At 39.7% G+C, this 18,754-nt stretch overlaps 1 protein-coding gene across 5 annotated transcripts in view; it reads right to left on the reverse strand.

Moving 5' to 3' along the window:
- Nucleotides 1-14,853: 14,853 nt before the first annotated feature.
- LOC149243299 (putative U3 small nucleolar RNA-associated protein 7) overlaps nucleotides 14,854-18,754 on the reverse strand; it is a 29,022-nt gene continuing 25,121 nt past the window's right edge. For all 5 annotated transcript variants that reach the window (XM_089374474.1, XM_089374476.1, XM_089374477.1 and 2 more), the window contains 2 exons: nucleotides 16,197-16,245; nucleotides 14,854-16,064 (listed from right to left, as the gene is read on the reverse strand). In XM_089374474.1, the coding sequence (XP_089230600.1) occupies nucleotides 15,048-16,064; nucleotides 16,197-16,245 (1,066 nt within the window). In that variant the 3' untranslated portion in view covers nucleotides 14,854-15,047. The remainder of the gene's footprint in view (nucleotides 16,065-16,196; nucleotides 16,246-18,754) is intronic.

Below are 18,754 nucleotides of genomic sequence, written 5' to 3' on the forward strand. Positions count from 1 at the left end.
TGTTGACACCTAATCCGAAACGGATGAGGTGAAGCTGGACAGTCATCTAGAAGATGAACTGATCCGTTGTGTATATGTATAAATAAATAATTGTCTAATGAATAAATCCATCAGTTCTGTCTTGCGCTCAATAACCTCTGGAGTTAACCTGGCCTGACAACTTTCATTCTTTCCCACTTCCCTTACCGCACTGTGCCATAGATCCTTACCACCCGCTTCCCTTACCGCACTGTGCCACAGATCCTTACCGCTCGCTACCCTTACTGCACCGTTATTGCCCCTTCCCACTACCCAGGTGAGCCGCGGCTGTATCCCTCTCCTTGACAGTCAAGTGTGCTAACGCACGAAGGTGACCTTTTAGTTGAGCCATGCTTCCTTGATGCTTATTGGGTGGGCAGCATCAAAATCCCAGCATTGGTAGGCTGGCTTTCTCCCTATACCTGCCGAAGTGTTTAGTAAAGAACAAATCTCTTGCCACCCATAGCCAAGCAGTGCCTCTTTCCATGAAGCTCTCTATGGTTATTAGTCCTTGATTTGCTAGAGATTGACTTTTCCTACTTACATACTTTGTTGAGTCCTTTAGAGATTTGTCTTTGGTCGAGTTTAGTCTTTGCCTCTACCTATAAGGTACATCGACATAGCTATTCCCGAATCATATTATCCACCGCTAGTAAGGTAGGAAATGAGGACAGAGTTGTATATCTCGGGGAAGAAAAGATTCTTTACCACGCCTATCAGATCAGGGTTTGGCTGGCTGGGAGATCCTTCGACTGGCTAGGAGATATTGTGGCTGGCTAAGTACTTATGAGCTTAGTACGGGCAGCTCGCCTATGACCCGATCATGCACACCTACCTTCCTACCTCTCGTTCCTATAAACCCTTATTGGCCTTTAGACCCACCTTTACCTACCTACTTATGCGTGCCTACCAACCCTACCTATTCTTACCGCCAATAGTCAGGACTAACCAAGAAGAGAAAGAGTGGTCCTACCTACCTTTGACGGAGATGCTTTGACAATTGAAAGCCAACAGATAGAGACCTGGTGGAGTGTCCTGCCCAACGAACGAGGCAATGAATTGTGACAGATATGCCTTTGAGATTTATTCATTGCCAACAGATTTCATGCCCTAAAGGGGATGAGGTGTGAAGCAGGACGAACTAGCCACTTGCAGGGATGGAATGACCGATTGAACCACCCCGAGCGAGACCCAACCACGGACCAAAAGATACACAAACCTAACCAAACATATTTCACTTTAGACCCACCACCGAAGCTACCTATGCGTGAATACCCATAGCCGAGAATAAACAAGAGCAAAGATTAGGTGGTTCAACCATTCCGGAAATCTTCAATCCGGGCGGGAATCAACAAGAAAAAGAGCGGTCACCGAATCATGGTACGTGTTGGATAAATCCCTATAAAAGCTCCCTAAAGGGTTGGTTCTATATGGATAGACCCAACCTAATAATAGCCCCCGTCGATCGAGAAAAATAGTGTGCTCACGCCCGATACCATGCAGTAGCTGCTCGGCATGCGGTAAAGATGCTCTGTTGGCAAACACCTACCTTAAGCTAGCTAATGGATGACCTCCTCGTTCTCTCTAATGGATTGGAGACTAGGGGCCTCAGAAGCTTATGTATGGTGCAAACAAACATATACCATCACCATGCACGCCTCATGGACAAGGGGCAACTTTCCTTCGCCTGAAGCTCAACCTTCGCAAAGGGCAGGTATTACTCGCGAGAGGACAAGCTTAGAAGCTAGAAACAATGATCCAAGCATTCTTTATTTGATGAGTACAAGCGGAGCACCCACTCAATCGATTCGCAACAATATCATATCGTCGTTGATGATCTCCCTTAAGATCCTCACCTACATTGATCGCAACAGGCTCCTTATTTTCCCCCTACGAGAACAAGCTTGTCCTTTTTGCCTGCCATCTTTACATGACAAGATGATCGAATCCAGAGCAAACACGAAAGCTAAGCCCAGTGGTCTACTCTTGAGATTCACTCGTCGATACGAAGAACAAGAACTCACCATTCGCATACAAACACTTTCGTTTCTACTCTATAAAGTGCCCTTTGCCTTTCCTTCCTTCTTCTACGCACCTCAACTTCATCTATAGCTAGTCTCCCCCCCATCTCGAGGCAGAAGATTCCTTATCAATTTGTTTATCCACCAGCATCTAAGGCAGAGGTATAGGTAGAAGCATGAGAAAAGGAGGGAAAGGCAGCAGCAAAACCAGGTTCGTTAACACGAGATCCAGTTCGTGAGCGAGATCAAGAGTAAGATCCAAAGCCAGCAGTTGTAGCAGAGATAGGAGAATCATAGTTATCTATATAAGCAGCACCAGTACGAGAGTCAGTAGTTCCAGAGCCATACCCATAGCTAGCGGCAGTAGATCCCACTTATCCACTAAAAGCATCAGTAGCAGCAGTCGTGGTGCAGAAGTAGCCCCTTGAAATGGTTCAATGGTTGGTCCAGTAGATGAAGAAGCAGTCGGTAAAGTAGCTGATCCAGTGAAAGCACCAGCACCAAAGCCAGAGGCATTACAAGATCAAGATCCAGACTTAGGTTCTCGAGAGGAAGGTTCTTATGATGAGTGGGACCCAGTTACTTATGATGCTTGTGATCGAGATCGATATTATGATTGTAAAGAACGAGATCCGCCAGTTTATGCTTTTTGTAAGCGAGATTCAGAGCCTGTTGCTAGTAAGCGTGAGACCTATATCCATCAGATCCAGTACCGGAAGTAGACTAAAAGTATCTCCAATAGCACTAGCTCCGGGGGGGAACCATTTTGTCAGGTGCATAACCAAAGCGAGTAGTTCCACCAGCAATAGTTCAAGATGCAGCTTACTAAGTTACATAAGCAGGAGCAAGGCCCAGCAGAGGTTACAGAAGGTTACAGAGACGGAGACAAAAGAAAAGGTAGCACAGACAGCATAGCCAACAGTTGACTGAGTTTAGTCAGAAGCAACCATTGATTCAGTGGATCCATAACCACCAGTCACGGGTTCGAAGCTAACAATAGAATAGACAGCACCTCGCCAGGATCCAGATCATCCAATAGTAGAGTCCATAGTTCAAGCCCCACTAGTTAGGGTTTCATATGCATTTATGGATCGAGGAGTAGTTTATCGAGCATTAGTCATTTTAGCTCCAGTACTAATGACATTTCAAAAACTAGCATAATACGTAGTACTTTTTCCACCTTTTGACCCTGAGAGAGTAGCACTAAAGCAAGCAGCATAGCCAGTAACAGACCCATATGCACACGTAGTTTCATATCCTGTTCTGGAGCCCCCAGATTCTGATCCAGTTGGAGTAGAAGGTGGAAAAGAAATTTCTCCATCAACAAAGGCAAGGATAGAGGTATACGTACCACCGGGGTAGAGCACCCTTCCCTCCAGGTCGAGATCCAGTTTATCCAATTGAATAACCAGTTTATGCCTGATGATAGACATTGTGTTTTGGACACGGTAGGTACTTTTTATTTTGGATGTGCTGCAAATACGGATATAGATGTATCGGTATCAATTAATGGATACGTCTGGGGCAAGTCTAAGCATAGAAACATGTGCAGATCCCATACTTGACTCGCGGGGAAGCAAGAACTCGCACTGGTACATTCACTAGTGATTCAAATATATATAACTCCGCCTTGGCTTCTCCACCTTAAACGGATCTTTTGCTGGTTCTAGGTCAAATGCTACTGAAATTGGTGCTACTGAAGTTGTCTATTAATTTATTAAGAACACGCATTAATGCACTGAAATGATAGGGACACTATCACATAATGCTTAGACCATGTTGGCTATTGTATAAAGCCATTAGAATTGTGCTAGATTTTGGCTCAGTAATTGGCAATGGCCGCATATATGATGGTATGTAAAAAACAAAGTGCTTTAGTACATATCATTTTAGGGTGTAGTCTTGTGGTTATAGTCTTTTCCCATCAATACCTTCACTTTCTGGTCCAGCTTTGTTTGTATAGTACCTAGAATGTATCAGGGCTAAGGGGCTAAAGTAATTCATCAAAGTAATTATAATACTAGTTTACGAGATTGATAGGCTCGAGAAAGGGATAGCCTTGAAAAGCACACCATAAGTAGCTCGCGTAGTCTCTACGATCCAAGCATAATAGCTCACTGGTATAGCTCTGTATAAGCACCTACAAATAGTAATAAGCAATGGGTAACTAGCACGGGAGTATGGAAGTTCTGGAAACGCATAAAGGTCGGATCGCACTCTCAATGATCAAACGTAACTTCACTTCAAGTTATTGGAACAACAATCAAACCTGACCCAACTCCTACTGAACACTCATATTTACGTCCAAAAGATAGCAACTGAGCGTGAAATATCTAAGTATGGGAAACATCGTCCATCACACACCATATTGAATATATACTTTACAGGTTTGCTATTAATCCTACCAAATTGACTCCCATCTCTAGTCCTGCTGCTGATACCTAAGGACTAGTATTCTACTTTACTCACTTTCACTGCAACAATGATGGTACTTGCTATTTCTCATCTCATAGGGGCTTGATTTCAGGGGGACAGTCATATTTATAGTGGCGGGAGCTTACATTACTTGAGAGATGGTGGTCCTTATTGTTGTAACTATGGGAGTCTATTTTATGGCATGAGCTACGAGTCTTACTGCGCTCGGTAGGGCATTGGTATGACTCATGACATGACATGAAATGACACTGATGACATGGATTGCATGATGATATGGCAATGCCAATTCACTCTTTTTTTTTCTATCTTTTGAGTCTTATTGAAATATGTTGTGTGTTCTTCTTGTTCCTCCTCATGACTTGAAGGTAATGAGTCTTTAATGTGTTCTTGATCTTCTATCTTCCATTGTAATCTAGTGTTCCTTCATCTTCTCGGCTAATTATCATCTTATCTCCTCGTACCCTTAGGTGTCTTGTAGCATGGTATCCTTCTCCATCTCCTTCATCATCATCCTGTCATGACATAATAGAATACCTGTGACTGTAATCCACTCATGACAAGATGACATCAGTCCGTTAAACCCCTAATATAAGATGCTTCATGAAATCATTTGGCAGGGCTGGAACTGGTGATTGATTGAGTGATTGAATCAGGGATTGCATAATTTTATAGGCCAACATCTAGGACTAAGGTTTGAGACTACATAACACGCAGTTCAAGATGGCCAAGTGTTGACGGGCCAGAATCCTCCACCAGCAGTGAAGGGGTCCTCCCCGGTGTAGAATCCCAACTAGACCCTGCACCATTTGATTTAGGGGTCCAGTCCGGTATGTAGACCCAACTGTTGTTTAGGTGAGTTATATTCGCTCCAGACAGAGGTGGGATACAATCTAAATTGAATGCATGAACTTCAATAAATAAAAGGAAATAACTGACAATTTTTTATAACATGAACACCACAAATAGAAATATTAGAAATAACATAAACCTTACATAAATTAATTGCTAGCAAACCTTAGATAAGGTCATTTCTATATAAGGAAACTGCTCAACAACAATAAAATAGTTCACAGTAACCAAGCATCTATAAGTGTAAGCGAACACACATTCAATGATAAGATCACGCCAATATCAACGAAGAAATTCACCAATAGAAGCATAGAGTTAGCACGTCATATACCATCCATGCGTAGCAAAACAAGGTTCGTAGCACAAGACAACACATGAATAGATTGTGTATCAAAGAACTCTCAGGAACATTCGATCCATCAAGAAAATAATACCCATGGCACCACAACATAAAATATTTGTGCAATCCAATAGTGGAAAATAAAAATTACTCCTTGCATATATCAGAAGAGCATAAGTTCTCTAAAAACATTAATGTCCCAAAATAAGTCCTTAAAGATAAAATTCCTTTAAAATGTGTCATGAGGGTGTATTTATAAAATGAGGGTGACCTTTGGCCTACCCCTGACTCTTGGGCTTCCTCATGACCTTTCAACTACCTTGTGACCTTTAGACTTCCTCATGACTCTTCACATTCCAAAATTGTCCTATCCTATCTTAATTTTCCAAAATCACAAAATGAGAAAAATCTACTCTATCAACTTAACAATAGAAAGTTCGGGAATGCCTAGGTTGATTTGCTCCATTAGTTAAGTGCACCAAATCTTGTACTCATCTGAAATGAGAGTGATATGTGGTTGTTCCTCATCATGTTTGTGAAGACACTCAAGGGCATCTGGTATGAGGATGGTTCTTTGGCATTCACCTGATTGCTAAGGTCAGCAACTTTGTATACATTCTCACTGGTTCAACCACATAGCGTGTGATAATCTCCTTTGTAATGGGTAGATCATTTGTGTGGGTGGCATGCCTATATGTGTCAACAAATGCCTGAACTTACAATGAGATGTATTCCTGCTTTCTCCATGGATCTTAATCATTGATTCCAAACCACTGAAAATGAGCCTATATGAAACCAACACTCTATCTACATCTTTGGCCAGTTTGTCCTTTAATTGGATCTTGATGCGTAGCTAGACTTTGGCATTTTGCATGGTGATCCAATCCTTCTTTGGGACTACCGCCAGTGCCCCTAGATACTTAATGGACCACTTGTATATAATACCTAGAGTGGTAATGACTTCTTTTAGCACAGTAGCCCTCACATTTTTATGGTTTTGTATGGCCACGATCGGTGCCACTGTGTGTCTTCATGGCTTCACTAAGCGTCTTGGCCTCATCTTTGATTCTAGCCTATAGTTCCATTGTACTAGAATGTACTAAGCGGAGAGCTTCATTTTCTTCCTCTGCCCTTTTTTTGTCTTTTTCTACCCTAATGGCCTTATGCTCTGATGCATAAAGCCTGTTTTGGAGCTCCGTGATTTGTTTTCTCATCCTAGCAACATTATGCCCAGTCGCGATCACAAAGGTAGTTCCAGCAGAGGCGATCATATCAGGATTAACTATGGTGTGAGGAACAATTCATTTAGCTGTGGTGGCCGATATGAGTTTTGGAGGGTTTCTAGCATAACATTTCCTCCTCTCCTTCCTGATCTTGAGGCTAACTTGGTTAAAGGTGAGCTTAGTGAGATCCAATACCTCTTCTTCTTCTTCTTCTTCTTCTTCTTCAGGGATGCTTAGCTCTATAGGGGAAGATGTCCTCCGGTGAGGGGAGTAGAAGGAGGAACATCTAATGGAGCTAGTTCAATTTGTTCTAAGTCCCTCTCAATTGTTTTACTGGTTTCTCCCTGCTCCTCCTTTCTCCTTTCCTCTTCTTCTTTCTTCCTCTGCTCTTCCTCTAACCGCTTCTTCTCTTTCTCATCTTGCTCTTGTTTCTTCTTGTGTTCCTCGATCTGCTTGACATTTTCTTCTTGTTCTTTTAGCTCTTGTCCCTGCTTCTTATCCTCTTCTTCTTCCCTAGCCCTCTGCTCTTGATGCTGCTTTTCTTCCAGTTTCTTCTTCCTTTCTTCCTCTTCTTGCCACCTCTTCTTCTCAAGCTGGTCCTGGTCACCTGAATCTTGTGATTGTGTGAACTCTTCCTCACTTTTCCTCTTGAGCTCTTGTTTCTTCTTTGTTAGGGCTGTGTTCCCATTTTTCGGGTCACATGGGGCATATTTTACCTCTTTCTCCTTTTGCTTCTTAAGTTTCCCGTTTTCCTTCTGTTTCTCCTTCTTCCTCTTCAAGGTGGATGACCTCTCCTGTAAGCTTACATTCTCCTGGGAATGTTCAAGGAGATCCTCGTCTCTTGCCTGCTGCTCACTGGGGTTGAGTTCCCTCATGGTGTTATACCAGTTCTGGACTCCATCTTCATGATCTTGCTTGGAATGTGAATATGACAAGTTATAATTATCTCTCTGGCAGTGAGTAGCTACAACCTTCTCGGGGTCATATGTACGATAGTTTAAGGTCACAAAGTGACTCCCTTTCAAAGCCTTGGCTTCCACCTCCACTTGATTGAATTTTTCTACCACATAGGCCCCGTTGACAAGAGAGAAGGTTTCCCACAGTTTCTTATTTCCTTTTCTTAGTATTTTTTAGAAGCCCTGTGTCATCTGGTAACATACTTCCTGCAAGAGCACGTTATCAGTGGCAAACCTAGGAAGAGCATGCGGGGCCTTATAGGAACCGAAAAATCTAATAAATGTACCCTCCTGGATTGGGAACCAATGTGCCACCATGACAATGGTTTCCATGGCCCTCTTTGATATACGATGTGGTTCTTCCCCGAATAGTCACTGATATAGTGGATCAATAAATGACTTAGAAATAACATCAATCATACCCTTATAGCCAGTATCCCAAAAGATCTTGTAATGATGGTGTACTGGGTTGGCTGCAGATGTGTTCCAATTGTAGCTCCAGTTTTCAAACTGGAACTTGTAAAAACTACATCCAGTAGGTATGAGGCCATATAGAACTCTAGTGGCTAGTCTAGCTCTCGCTGCATAGCTGCAATTATATTTTTCCTCAAGGTTGAGACGAGAATGTTGGCCCAATTAAAGATTGTTCCTCAAGTGGTGATAACGTACATGATGGGGACCCATGTACCGTGGAACACATCACAACCTACTCTTCCATACAGATGGTTCATCATGGCGGCAATCATCTGATAGATCTTCCTCAATCCGTCTATCCTGTAAATTTGGTTTGTCCTTACTCGGAACTTGGACAAGTCTCGCCACCATTCTCTAAGGATATCTTTAGTGGGATTCACAAAACCAATGAGCCACCAAGTGTTGAAGGTTTCCTCTTTCTCAGGAAGCCTATAGTAGGTAGCAATATCTGTGGAGGTGATTGTTGTCAGCGGTGCGCTAGTACAATCCATTACTATCCATGAATCTACGTCTATACTCTGTATGATCCAGTGAATTGTCTCAGCATACAGGAAAACTAAAGGGTGTGATGCTACCTTTTGGAGCTTGGAGCTCCTAACGTTTAGGTACACCGACAAGTCCTCTTAGGTATCTGGTATGTATGGCTTGGTGAAATCCTTATAGATGTCGTATCAGGAGATCCTCTTGCTTTTATTAATATTGCAGGTCGTGTCCTCGTAGATAGGGGGTTCCTCGTACTGATGGATTTCCTATGAACTGCTCCCAGAGCTTGTACAGACAGACTTCGTAATAGGAGGTGCCATCTCGTCTTCGAAAGAGGAGATGGATATGCAATCGAGATCTACATCACATGGCATATCAAACGAATAGTCCCATGATGAGAGAAACGATATGAGAATAAAATAGAGTGCAAAAAATAAATTGCAGTTTTTAGAAACTAAAAGAGGGTCTTCTAGTAGGTTGCAGGGGTGAGGAGGTCACAGGGGTCTCGTGGAATAGGGCGTGACCTAGCGAATGAGTAAGCTAAGCCTAGGGTCACAAAGTTACAGGTCACAAGTCACATAGGTCGCAATTTTTTGCCTCTCGTGGCCTTAGGTCACGTGACCTGCATTTTGGGTGATTTGAGGAGATGAATGCGGGTTTAGAGAGGTCTGTGGAACTCCTCGGGGGAAAAAGGCTTGGCTTTCATGGATAACAGGCTAGCTAAGGACCAGGAATGGGCATGGGAGAATCGTAGGGAGGTTGATAGGACTTCATAGACATTCAGCAAGGATTTAAAAAGAAAAACGGGTCAGGCTATTGATAAAACCCCCTGGTTGGGAAATTAAGAGTCGGGGTTGAGGAAGATGACACCTAGAAGAAAAACATGATTTTTGGGGAAGCAAAAAGGTCACCTACCTATAAATTCATGCGCGTTGCCAAGTCCCAAAACCTCCCTGCGTTTCGTGCGACCAAAGAAGCGTTACATATTGATTGGTCAAGGCTGTTATATATAGCTTTGATCGCCCATGTGGGGGTCGCATAGGTCACATGGCCTGAGTTGGGGCAGTGTGCAACCTTTGCGACCCCAAGGGTCACTAGGTCACATGGGTCGCATAGGTTGCATGACTGTCAATGAGACCTCTGTGACTCAAAAAATTACTAGTCGCATGGCCTCATATGTCATGAAGGTCGTGCATCACATTAGGTTATCCCATGTGACTTGTGTGACTCCACTATTCAGTGAGGTCACATGGGTCACAAAAGAGGAATTAGTCACATCATGGTGTTGTGACTAGATGACTAGACTAAGTTAAGGACTTGGCTTGGATCATGAGAAAGAGACTTAGGTTCTTTTGTGACTCTTCTGGTTTTCTTGGCTTCCGAGCAGACTCTAAGGATGGGTGGAAGCTATGGAAAAGGTAAAGGGGCTCCAAAATTTTAAAAAGTTGGAAATTTTGGAGGGGTTGTTGCAGTGGCTACAACATTTGGTGATTCACTTGTAGGACTCCAAGATCTCAAGACATCTCATGGCCTAGATTAAGGTAGACCTCGAAGAGTGTTTCCCCCTAGAGGTGAGGGCCCTGCTGATGATTCCAGGTCTCTCCTTAACATTGGTTAGTTGTCCCGGGTTGCTAAAATTTGGCCTTCAACACACACAAAATGATATGAATTCCTGTTGGTTCGGGGGGGGAGTCGAATTAATGATATGAGCTTTAAGGATTTTTGGTATAATAGTTACGTACTCCATTGTTGCTTCACTGCTAGCGAGCTTGAACAGTACACCAACGGAGTCACTACCTAGAAATCACAAACTGTGCTCCACTACTAGCAAGCCTGGACAGTACCCTGGCGGATTCGTTGCTTCACCTCTTTATGCAGGAAGCCTTAATCAGTCCTTTGGCACTTATTAGTTACTTGATGTGATCATTGGAACTTATTCAACTATGCTTATTTGCACTTATTCATGTGGTTATGTAAGCCTGGGCGGATGAGGGATCCCAACTTATTTGACTTGCAAAGAGATTTTTTTCAAGTTTTTCAATACCTTATTGTTTTTCTGAAATATGTATATGCTCAGAAGTTTTCTTCACCTCCCCCCACCTTCAAACCAAATGAAGTCAACAATGGTCAATTTATATGTGATGGAGCGTCAATTTCTCTCTGTGGGTCGACTTGTACTTTTCCTGTTGACTTGGACCAACAAAAAAATATTATTTTTGCAAGGCAAATTTGACTTTTCTCGAGTGGAAGAGACATCTCCTTAGGGTTTGTTGGGCTTCACTAATGGGGAAATTGCTCCCTCAACTGCCAATTTTCAACACATTCCACATAAATTTATTTTCTATCAAATCCACCCAAATATATATAGGTCTATTGAATAGATCAAATAGCCCTTCCGAGATCATTAGGTTCTATAAAACATTCAAGGAATCCTCAATATAGAGAAATGAAGGGAATAGTACCAACCCTTCCAAGAAAAATTGCATTGTATTATTTTTCTATTTAGAGCAGTCCAAGGCTTAGCCAAACACAGTCTTAGAGAATTTTTACTACAAAATGAACGTGAAGAAAATGTTGAATTTTGAAGAAGGAAAAACCCTTGAAACCCTATAGCAATCCCCATGAGATAATCAAGAAACTCTAATAGAAATCCCTTGGGGCAATGCCTCTAGTCAAAAAATCTCTAGATCACCTATAGATAAGAAACAACCATAGTTTCACACTGATAAGAAAACAATGTCACTAACAAATCTTGAAATTGTGGTTGAAAACACAAATCTAGAAACCCTAGTTCAGCAATCACAAAAAAGCGATGCCACTAACCAAAAGTTTCTGAAATGTTATTGAAAAAACAAATCTAGGAACCCTAACATTTGGTGCACGAAGATATGGACAAAACCTCTAAAACTAGTGCAGAAAACAAACTCAAATATCCCTACAAACATATTTTCCAACATTGAAATCACCAACAAAAAGGTATTGAATGGAAACAAAATGCCAACCCAAAAACCTATATTAAAAAAAGGAAATTACACTAAATAAATGCACTGCGGCTAAACTAAAAATGCACTAAATAGAGAAAGGTCCAAACATGAGTGTGCAATACATTCAATGCGCTAATGCACAAAAGAGAAAATATGCCAACAGAGAATGCCAACAATAGTGTAAACTTAAAACACTTGTATTAACGAGCCTTGGCTTAATTATCCAAAGATTATTGACAAGAGATATTTGAGTTGTGTACTTATAGGGAATCCTCTCAAGAGGGATTATAGGTTCACATAATTAGGGCACTCTTCATAAAAGAGTGATTAACTCTACATATCAAATTTGACTAGGTCATCCTAAACCATAATCTAGTAATACAATAAATTATCACATGAATGAAACAATAAGAGTTGGTCATAGCAAATGTGAGGATTACAACATCCAACAAAGAATGGCCATTACAAACAATATACACACCTTCACAATATTTGGCCTTGAGTCTTAGGCAAACCACTAAAACCTATTCAACTCAATATAATCAATTTCTTGTCATGCATTGTTATTGTGTTTCTCTCTAATACAATGATCTCCATGATTGCTTTGAGGTTTAACTAAAAACAGTGGACTGCATCAATGAAATTAATTTGAAGGCTCATTTGACATCATAAATTTGTAGAAGCCAATAACCAAATTTAAAGAAATAGCAACTAGAAATTCACTCAAAACTATATGCCAAAAGGATGGCAATCTAACACTACCTGTGTATGCCCTGTTTGAGAGCCAATTTGAAAAATCGATTCAGCATGCAATAAATATTCTATGAAAGAAAACTAAGCATGGCATTCATTATATAGCACTCGCATTCACATTGAGATAAGGGTCCGTGGTCTCAGACAGATTGTGTGTATAATATTGTGAATAGTTTCTAATGCTTAACCTTTAAGATGAAAAATTGACTACTTTTCAAATTGCAATTCAAGCTGTATGGAACAGAAAGAATATGAATAAAGATACGCAACACCAGAGGATAATGAGAAATGAAGCTTGACCATTAGCTTTCTCAAAATAAGTTTGCCATTTTAGCTTTGATACCACTATGTAATATATCTATACACTGGCTTGTAAACAAGTTCACTTAAGCATGCTGCAATACCAGACAAACCGATGTACAGAAGGGTACGTAACCTTCTGTTACAAGAAACACAAATATTGTTTGAACTTTAAAACATTTACTTAAATTTTTGTTACAATAAATACAAATATTGTTTGAATTTAAAACCTTTATGAAAGAAATTACTGGAATTCAAAAAATTGGAAGCACTAATTTTATTTTCTTTTTTTTCGGGTAAGCTAGCTGAAGTCTATATCTAATATGTCACAGTAAACAAGCATGACTATATGAAACCTGCTACTGGGGAAACTAGGCACAGATCAGTACAAAAAATACTAGTATATGAACCCATAGGAAATTCCATCAGTTAAAATTGAGTTTCGTTCATGATTGGACTATCTGTGGGCAGGGTATACATACTATTTTGATAGTATTTATAAAACGTTGCTGTAAGTATTAGAAAGCAAAATAAGAGTATATTTCATCATAGTTCAGAGGACGTAGAAGGGAGCTACCCTTTCTAGATCTCAATCAAGGTTTCATCCTTTTCATACAGCCTGATGGTGTTGGATGAGGTTCCCTCCGATGCAGGAGTTTGGTCCTCAGTTGGGACTGGAGCCTGTTGGTCTGCTGCTCTGCCTGGAACCACTATTTCCAAATTAAACAGTCTTCCATACTGCATCAAACTTCTCGTATAGCAAGTGCAAGTCCTTGATGATGGCCTACTATTGCTTAACCTTTTCCTCTACAACCTGTGCTATGAGGGTTTTGTTAATTCAGTAAACTTCTATCATTCAGAAACCTTGTGTGTCTCTAGACCTGGGTCTGGAAACCATGCTAGATATTCTATCTCCGTCCCAGAGTTGGGTGTCTCCCTCCTCTTACTCCTAATTTCCTTCCCCATTCTAGCTATTTCTTGCTTGATGCCTTCCCGAAATATATTGTGACAGTTCCTTGCTACTTGCATAGCCTCAGCCTCAGCCCTGGTGATTCTTTGGGTTGGATTTCTACGGTGGTATGTCATTTAACTCTTTCCATGCATGCATTATATGCATCTCCTTACCCAAATATCATAATGGAAAGTAACCCTTAAAAGAGGAAGACCCAAAAAATAGTTAGAAGTCGATTGACTCATGACAAACACAAAACATACTGCCACAGTATTTAGCTTGAAGCAGGGAAATAACCAGAACCTATTCAGATAACATTAATAAGTTTTCTTGCCATCCTATGGTATTTCTTTACTTCCCAATAGGGATCTCTCCATGCTTGCCTGAGCTTTAGCTAAAAATATTGGATTGGGCTTGCATTATAAAATTGAAGGCTTCCTTCAACACAATAAAAAGGTAGAGTCCCGTCACTAGAATTACAGTGTATGCTAAGAGGATGACAAACTACTAGTACCTGTTTATGGCCAATTTGAAAGACTGATTCAGAATGCCATAAATATTATATCAAGACAAACCAAAAATAACAAGAGCAAGCTTATAAAGATAACATACATATTTAGTTTATACTATTCTCCTGACATGGAAATAAAAGCTGATAAGGTCAAACATATTATATTACATATTGTCTAATGCTTAAGTTTTAACCCTTAATATAACAATCTTCTACAAATACCGGCATAAACACAGCCAATGGATGAAAAACTTGAGGATTTTTTAAAGTTCAATTCACAGTGTATCCAAAAGAAAGGGAATGAATAGAGATAAACAACAGAAGATAACGAGAAATGAAGCTTGACATATAGCTTTCTCAAAAACAGTTCACTAGGTTAGCGTTGACACCACTCTGTAAAACACTCATACACATGCTTGTAAACAAGCTTGCCAAGTGCTCTAATATCACTATTTAATGTGCCTGACAAAACCCATATGCAGTGGGCTATTTAAACTTCCATTACAACAAATACAAACAAGCGTTTGAACACAAATATTTTTTAATCAAATACTAGAATTCAAAAGAATGGAAATAATATGCATTCAATGCTATTCCATAAATTCTATACATCAGATACCCAGATATCCTGATAAAAAATGACCCTTAAAAGAGGAATACCCAAAAAAACAATTAGAAACGCATCAACTTTCCTAAACAAAGTTGGTAGCAAGTTGAAGGATCTGTGATTGAGCTAAAATATGACAATTATTTGCGAACAAAACGTTCAAGAGCTTTAGGCAGATTTAAATCATTGGTCTTCTGCTTCTTAATAGATTGTTCCTTCTTTAGTTGTTGCTCAACAAAAGGCCGTTTTGCTCTGATCACATTATCCTGCTTTTTCTTTTGTCTTTTGCTTGGTTTGTTTCTGCCCTTTGTTTTATTTTTCAAAACAACATTTTTACCCGCAGCAATAGCTACCTGCATGTTAGCTTCCCGGGCCTGTTGAGTCTTAGTTTCCTGGTTTTCTCTCTGAGAGCGTTGCACAGCACCAATAGTTTCTGGGTCTAGCATAATCATTTCTGGCTGCAACTTATCAAGGAGTGAATGAATCTCTTTTTCACGACGCTGCTTAGCTGTTTCAAATGGATTTGCAACAAATGTGTCGAAGTTAGGCTCCCCTGATCCTGGTACAAGAATGGAAGTTATCCCTGTAGAATGTCCAATAGCAATTATATCCTCATATGGACAGAATGCAAGGTTTTGCACCTGAGATCCATTTACAAAACGGTGTTTCAAATATGGCCTTTGCTGCTTCGTTGTTAGAGCATCTCTCCAAATTTCTACTAGTGACTCACATCCAACAGCCAGTAAACCTCTTTGACTGACATCCAGGCTTTTTGCATGACAGGAATAGCCATGCAAAGGTGCATATTTTCTCAGATCCCATATTTTGATTTTTCCATCATTTCCTGCTGTAATCATTTGGTGCCCTTGAGAATCAAAAGCCAATGCAGTCACAGGACCATGGTGACATAGCATACTGATGAGAGGAGTGTTCATATTAGGGCTCCACATTGTAACAGTGCCATTGTTGTGTCCTAAAGCTATAACTGCATTATAAGGATTCATACGCATTACATCACAGCGACCTAGATGTGTTCGGTGTTGGGAAATCAGTTCACCAGTACTCGTATCCTGGTATCGCAATATACCATACTTGTTTGTAGATGCCAGAAGAAAGTGCTTTGGAAGAAATTCAAGTCTTAGTGGGTCAGTGTGATCCTGGAAAAATTGAAATCAGCATTTACCATTTCCACTAAAGAACCATTGTCTCTAAGTAGAGATCATGTCAGGAATAAATAATCAATCCTAACCACCAAAACACCACGATTGTTAGCAGCATAGCATGCTTACCTTGAGACAGTGGATTTCTGTACCAGAACTGTCATAGATATAGATATACCTGCAAAATCCAACCATTTACCAAAACAATAAGATATATGACATCGCTAAAGGAGATTTGAAGACAAAATGCATTTCATGCTGGAAACCGAATTTACATATGCCCATAAGGGGCACATCAAATTAAATCAGGTGGATTTGGGGATTTGAGTTGACTTATGTAAAGCAAATCAGGTAGATATCCGAATTTCAGTTGACTGATGCAGAAATAAATCAGGTGGATTTGGGATTAAACGAGGGCTCTTTTGCTTCATGTTTCCACAGTCAGAGGGAATGGCAGTTTATGGAGATATACAGTCTGTATCAATTTGGTTTGGGGTTCAATTGCAATTATGCGTTTTTGCAGTACAATAAGAGACGGTTATTGACATATTTCCTCAGTTATTTGAACGTATTTGTCAAATATTCTGTATTAGAGTTGGTTTTTCCATACTTCATTTTAGTATTTTGTGTATTACAGTTGGTGTTTCCATACTTATTTTAGTATTTTCTGTATTAGAATTGGCTTTTCCATTACTTCATTTTAGTATTTTCTTATAACTTAAGTGAGTTAAGTATTCTAAGTTATAAACTCAAATAGAGATTTGATGCATAATAATATAATGGACATCTTTTACATAATATTACTCAATACCTATCATGTTAAATAAAAACACTGATGGGAAAATTCGAATTAAAATAAACCAACTGTTGCCATGTTAAATAACTAATCTAATTTCAAGTTTAAATGAATACATGAGCGTAACCTATAATCATTATGAATGCATGATCGTAATTCACAATCGAAAATGATGGAAAAATTCAAATTTCAACGTTTTGTATGGTTTGTTTGTGAGTTTATGTAGAAGATTGAATGCCTCAAACATTGATTTGAACTTATTTCAGTAAAACGTGAAAGAAAAAAATCACAAAATTATGCTTATTCCTTTATTTCAGTAAAACGTGAAAGAAAAAAATCACAAAATTATGCTTATTCCTGTATTGGGTTGTGATGGAAGCAAAAATTTACTTGTTGGGTTGCTCTAGATTGAAGATTTCTGGAATGAGTTGTTATTCACTTGTATTCGTTACCGTATGGGTGTATTCGTTACTGTATGGGTGTATGATGACTATCAACGTTTTGATTTCGCTGTTTTGCAAAATTTTCACCTTAGTTGTTGTGTTGACTTTACATGCTCACACATTTGATTGTGTTTGGTTAACATTTTTTGCGTAGATTTTGGTTAAATCTGGTTTTCTGTTTAGGAATAAGAGTTTTGTAGGGAGATTCTAGGTTTGGCAAATTTGCAGTTTCTTCTACTACTTGAGACTATGGACGACTCTGTTCATCTGGGCTAGGTTTATATATAGAATCAGGCATACTGGTGCTATGAATTTGAATAAAGTACTCTGGTATTTTTTTAGGCTTGAAGTTTTAACATTTCATTATGGTGATTTAGCTTGGTCTTCTGTGGATTTCTTTATTGGGTTTCAGTTTTTTTGCATAGCACACCGACTTGTTGAATTGGGATTACTTTGTATGTATACATCGACCACCCACATAGACCAACGACCTCGAATGCCTTCAATGAGCCTTTAATTCTTTAAATGGAACACGAAGGCATTCTAGCAACTCCGACCACTGTTTTTGGCTCCTACTTGTCTGGTATGGCAGGTGTTGAGGTTTCCCTTGTTATAAACTAGAAAAGAAATTAGATATCCCAAATGATTGAGGCCAGATTAAACTCAAGGATGTCCTGCCACTTATTCTGAAGCTAAATATTATTCGTGAATATAGTAACTACCCAGAGCTCAGGAGCTAGGAAATTTCTGTGGATAACTAGAGGGTGTACTTGTGAATGCAACTGCAGAATTTTGTGAAAGGTTCACTTGTTTGTAGATTGTAGAAATTTGATGGACAACATATCAATTTTATTTGAAGAGAGTTTCATTGTATGGGGCAGGTTGTACTAGATTTAATTGTATTGTATATGTTTAATAATGAGAAATTAAAAATCAGGAGGAGTATCGTTTTTACCACATACCTCTCAATTTATTATTGCAGGGGAGTGCCATTAAATTTCTGTTATGAACTCGTTGCAGTGGGAGATATTTTTATAAGAAAAATTGCAGCCTTGTCTGACAGTTCTTGCTTTATTGTTTCATTGCTTATACATGGATATTCAGCGCATACAAAAGGTTGTATCGATCTGGTTGGTATTCAGAGTACTTGGTCTCAGGTTGTATCGATCTGGTTGGTTTTCAGAGTACTGGGTCTCAGGGCTTTTGCAGTTTGGTTTGCCTTTCATAATTTTTATGATGTAGAACTTTGATTCTGTATCACGTATAACTATCACTCTGCAAGTACAGTTTCACTATTAGCTTTGTAAATATTTTTCCTTAGCAATAGCTTATGGCTTGGACAAGAAGGGTGGAGAGAAAAATATTGTTGTTTTTGATCTTGGTGGTGGCACGTTTGATGTCAGCGTTTTGACTATTGACAATGGAGTTTTTGAGGTTTTGGCTACATG

Source organism: Pinus tabuliformis, chromosome 8, assembly GCF_031772625.1.
Source record: "Pinus tabuliformis cultivar Carrire ecotype Pingquan chromosome 8, CPIR1, whole genome shotgun sequence".
NCBI lineage: Eukaryota > Viridiplantae > Streptophyta > Pinopsida > Pinales > Pinaceae > Pinus > Pinus tabuliformis.